Below are 5,638 nucleotides of genomic sequence, written 5' to 3'. Positions count from 1 at the left end.
TGTGGAAATGTCACCATTATTGCTGTGATTTGTGTGGCTCCCAACATGCACACTCCTATGTACATCTTCTTAATGAATCTCTCCGTCATTGACATTGCTTCCACCTCAAATATTATTCCTAAACTATTATATATGCTCATCACCAAGTATAACATAATCTCATACTGGGAATGTATAGCTCAGCTGTATGTATTTTTGCTATTAGGTAGCACTGAAGTTGTCCTGCTTACAGCCATGGCATATGACCGCTATGTTGCCATCTGTCACCCCCTTAATTATATCACTAAAATGAGTATAATATACTGTGCCGGCCTTTTAGTTACAGCCTGGACATTTGGGTTTTTAAACCCTATTGGACATGCTGTCCTTATATCTAAGATGTCCTTTTGTGCTTCTCATGGAATCAGCCACATCTTCTGTGACATTGCACCATTGTTAAAGATCTCTTGCAGTAATGTATCTGCAGTAGAAATGCTAAACTACACTGAAGGAACAATATTGGGATTTATTACATTTCTTTTCACTTTAGTCTCATATATTTTCATCATTTCAGCAATCTTAAATATAAAATCTGCTAAAGGTCAATCTAAAGCATTTTCTACCTGCTCCTCCCATCTGACCTGCATTATTTTATTGTATGGGACAATAATATCTTTGCACATACAACCCACATCTAACTACTCTTCCAAACAGGAAAAGTGGTTTTCTCTTGTATATGCTGTTTTGGTGCCAATGTTAAATCCTTTCATTTACAGTTTAAAGAACAAAGACGTCAAAGACGTATTGCTGAAATTTAAAAAGAAATGTGTATGGGAAAACATATGATCAATGTTAAAAATGTGTTCAGAGCAGTCCAGCTCAGCATCATCTTGCCTATTGATCTGTCTGTGGGGTTGTGCCTGTTAATCCTGAACAAACTTGCCACTTACTTGATATCTTTTGACAAAGCATTTAAGAGAGATTTGTAAAGCAACACCTACTGAATGTTTGCAGAACTACAGAGGGCATGTATTTATCTGTCTAAGAGGTTGGTCATAAAGTTGACCTACATTATAGTACATCCACTACTGCATTAAACGTATGCTATGCTCTAATACTTTCTATCCTTTTCACATAGTTATTGCAATTAATTGCACATCACATGTAATACAGCACTTTGGGCAGAGATCCTCTGTAATGCAGCAATCAACAGTGAATGAAGCACAGAGGCCCTGTAATGTATCTCACATCTTCTGCTAATCAGCACATTTCACTGAACACAAATCACGTGTAATTCATCACATGTCCTTGGACGTACAACCTTTCATGTAGCTATTAGTGGTAATTTTCTTGTTGCACACATCAATTTTATTCTTCTCCCCAGTTTTCCTCCATGGTGAGTAGAGAGTGACAACATCATCATCAATATATTGTGCCCAAGCAGCCATGCCTTAAAAATATTGTGAGACTCTTCAGGCACGCAGGGAGATCACTAAGAACCCAATATATTACAGAAACACATGAAATATCCAAGGAATTCCCTTCAACTTTAACTACTCTATACCAACATCTGTCCTAAATCAGATTCACTCTGGATTGAAATCTATTCCACCAAAATTTTCTTGAGATCTGGGTGACTTCTGCACTGCACATCACAGGTCAAGGTTCAGTGGGAAATAAACTATCTTTGGTTCCATCCAACCTCTCATTTCTTTTATTAGTAATCTAATACATGGTAATTCCCCATCAATTTTTCTGGGAGTATATTGTACAATATAAAACACAGGATCACAGCAAATTCCAATGACACATATTCTCTTTACGCATATATACTTCAAATTTGAAAAAAAAACACTCTCCCATCAATTTAAACCACAGGATCCCAACAAATTCTCATGACGTTCACCTATCATTAACTATATACAGTCTTTATGATTCTATTAAATCCTCACAGGCTTCCATTCTTCAATTACATGAAAATTAAAAAAACAGTGTACCCTTGTCCTCCTGATTCTCCACACTTTGGAAGAGGAGACAAATAGAAGTGGTATACAACAGTCTATTGAAGAACAGAACTGTGAATTCTCCATGTGTGATTTTCATCCCTGCACTGGACATACACAATAAATGATGCTGGCAGCAAACTGTGCACAAAAGGGAACCCAAAGTGTGTCCACAAAGTGCAAAATTGCAGCAGCCAACCTTAAAAGATGAGTGTCAATCCTCTTAGCAAATAGATAGCTACCAAAGACAAATAAGGTGTGATACAGATAATATAATAATCTGTGTCACACAAACTTACACAGGAAATAAAATAAATTAATATATAAAATCAGTATAAGAAAAGAAACTACTGGGAGCAAATATTCTACATTAAAACATATATAGAATTCAGACATGCCACACATGTGTAGTAGATGTAAATAAATAAAAGAAATTAAAGTCACTGTGCAATGACTTAATTGTAATTGTTTCCACAAACAAGTAACACAATTTCATAAATCATACAGTTGTCACGTTGTAATGATTGAGGTGTAGTGAAAACCAAATAAGAAATCATCAGCAGTCATAGATCATATTAGTAATTACCATGGAGACTCTCGAAGTAATATAGTCAGTCTCAACATGGTAAGCACACTCACCAATATGCCACTAATGCAGGGGGTATGGGTCATTAGGTTGACAAGATTTAGGTTGACAGTCATTAGGTCGACCACTATTTGTCGACATGCAATAGGTCAACAGGGTGACTATGTCGACTTGAACAAGGTCGACATGGGAAAAGGTCAACTTGAGTTTTTTTTACTTTTATGGTGTCGTTTTCTTCATAAAGTGACGAGGAACCCCAATTAGTGCACTGTGTCCCCTCGCATTGCTCGCCCATGCTTTGGATAAGGTGCCTCGCTGCACTCAGCACAGGTTACTGTTCCAAATTGTAGTCCACGTGGATCGTAAAGTATGAAAAAATTTAAAATTGAAAAAAATGTGAAAAACGCGCGTCAACCTTTTTCCATGTTGACCTTGTTCACATCGACCTAAAGACCATGTCAACCTAATTACCATGTTGACCTAGCGCATGTCGACCAATAGTGGTCGACCTATTGACTGTCAACTTAAGTCTAGTTGACCTAATGACCGTAAGCCAATGCAGGGTGGCATTGTTCTTGGTTTCATCTCCAGTATAAAGTTATGGAAGCCTTATCTCCGATATGGTTATGACCCAATATAAAGTTCCACCAGATGGTAAAGCAGGTTAGTATCAGGTACCAGGGGAGATGTCCCATTGGGCCACAAACTGTGACTAGTAATGCAGCCGACACACGTCAACCTCAGCCTAACCGGGAGAAGGGATCTCTCTGCACCAAAGAGTTCTGACTAAGCAGCTCCGATTAACTAGAGTTGATGTACTGTAGGTGATTGTTCTCTATGTGCGATGATAACTCATGACACAATGTCTGCAGGGAACAAGGGATTTGTGAACTTCAACACATTTCTCTGCACTGAGCAGCTTTTTCCCTATTTGATTTTCACTACTGCACTATAGTTACAACGTAACATCTAGATGATTTATAACAATTTGTCACTTGTTTGTGTAAACTTTTACAATTTAGTGATTGCTTGGTGACTTTAATTGATGAATTTTATTTACCTCTACTAGATACAGTATATACATATGTGTTGCATGTCTGCATTCTATATATGTTTTACTTAACTAACTCATCATTTTTACTCCTGGGAGTGTACAGTATTTTCTTATATTGATATTACTGTATATACAGTATTAAATTATTTTATTATATAACCTGTGTTATCTTGTGTTTCTTAGTAGCGCCACCTGCACTGGACATACAGGAAAACTACCTGAGGTCCTCTGGTATGCCCTATCAGATCTGTCTGATGTTATTCCACAGCTATAAGAAACAAGATTTCTATTATTTCTAACCTTATTGAATCAGATCCAGCATCTCTGCGAGTATAGTGTTAGGGGGACATCTGGGCTGCACTACGGGCAGTGACAAAAAACACCAGTGTCCACTGTGCACCAAGTGTTAATACTGCCCTTGTATTAAAACCTTTGGACTGCCCTGTAGACAGTGAAAATAAAACAACACAAAACATCAGTGTGCACTGTGTACAAAGGGTTAATGCTGCTCCTGTATTAGTACCCCTGGGCTGTGCACCAAGGTGCTGCAGTTACTGTAAGTTACAGCACCAGTGTGACACACTAAGATAAAATGCAAGTAATATATAAATGTTCCTTCCTACACTATTAAAGAAAAAAAAAAATGTTTGGTAACTGCCTGCATGATCCATCTAGCTCTTCCAGTACTATTAACTAGGGAAATGTGGGTGCCCATCAAACCCCTATGGTGGTCGTGCGTGAAATGTCACCCAAATCACCATGGGAGGGAGATGGGGCCATATTATAATATTCTACATAGATCAGATAGATCTCTTAATAGTTTACTGCAAAAGCAAGAGCTTCTTTCATGACTACTAAGTACATTGGTGATGAGATATCTAATTAGAATGTCTAGAGAAATACTGTAAATTGTACAGAGAATAAGCATACATTTATACCGTCAACAAGAAAATGAAGCATACATGTAGGTAGAAAAAAAGAGGAAAGCGATGGTGCAAAAGAGAGAGAAGATATAAATAAATCAGAAATGTTTGGGCAGAGATGTAGCGTGAGCAACATAGATATATAGAATAGAATTTCATTATTTCAAAGGTATTAAGGCAATGGTTGCCAAACTCTGTGCTCATGACACACTAACGGTCCAGGTATTAAGGATAGCCATGCTTGAGCACAGATAAGGGGCTTGATTCCGCAGCAGATATGGTGTAAATTATGAGGTCATGTGGATACATTTTTTACAGTACTATATCATACCAACAGAATAATCTCAGTACCAACATAATACAGTTGATGTGATTATACCCAAGAAGCGGAGATAAATGATTTTGCCTTTACTGACTTTGGGATTTATTTTAGTCCAATTGGACTAAAAAACAGATCTGTGATACAAATACAATTACAATTGGTTACTTAGAATTGTGAGTCTCTTTGGAAAAATATATATTTTCTTTATTTTGAATTACAATCACGCTGTCACGTCTGAGGAATTCTGTGGATCAGGTTTTAGCACAGGAGGCACTTGAACACTAGGATCTTTAAATAACAGATGCAGGGGGCAGATGAAGGTTTTTTGCATGGATTTATTGCTACGGTGACATAGGAAAAGTCCGAACAAGTTTGCCAATGCTGATTTGCTTGAGACCTAAGGATACTTATAGGCTGGCAGGAGGCCGGAAGACACCGGTTACCCTAACCCAGGGCTAGTGGGTAGTTCCCGGTGGGTCGGTTACTGTGGCGACTGGGAGCAGGTAGCAGGATCGGAAGCCGGGACTGAGGTAGCTGGCTGAGTACATCCGAAGTGTAACCGTAACATGTTCTTTGGTCAGATAGCAGCTGAAGATGCTGCAAACAGGAGCCAAATGCTGAGGAGCACAGTGAACTGGAGTCACAGTAAATTGTGAAAGACGTTGCACCGGCAAATTTCCCCCTCCATGCCTTTCTGTTTTATACTAGCCACCCAAATTCCATTGGCCACAGGAAAGTACACTTTTCAGGAGTGATAAAGGCAAGACAGGC

The 5,638-nt window shown here is 38.3% G+C and overlaps 1 protein-coding gene across 1 annotated transcript; it reads left to right on the top strand.

Moving 5' to 3' along the window:
* Positions 1-234: 234 nt before the first annotated feature.
* Positions 235-825, top strand: LOC135057378 (olfactory receptor 5AR1-like). Its single transcript, XM_063963268.1, has one exon. The coding sequence runs from the start codon at positions 235-237 to the stop codon at positions 823-825; it is 591 nt and encodes a 196-aa protein (XP_063819338.1).
* Positions 826-5,638: the final 4,813 nt, after the last annotated feature.

This window comes from Pseudophryne corroboree, chromosome 3 (genome assembly GCF_028390025.1).
Source record: "Pseudophryne corroboree isolate aPseCor3 chromosome 3, aPseCor3.hap2, whole genome shotgun sequence".
NCBI lineage: Eukaryota > Metazoa > Chordata > Amphibia > Anura > Myobatrachidae > Pseudophryne > Pseudophryne corroboree.
This window is presented reverse-complemented; position numbering and strand designations above follow the sequence as displayed.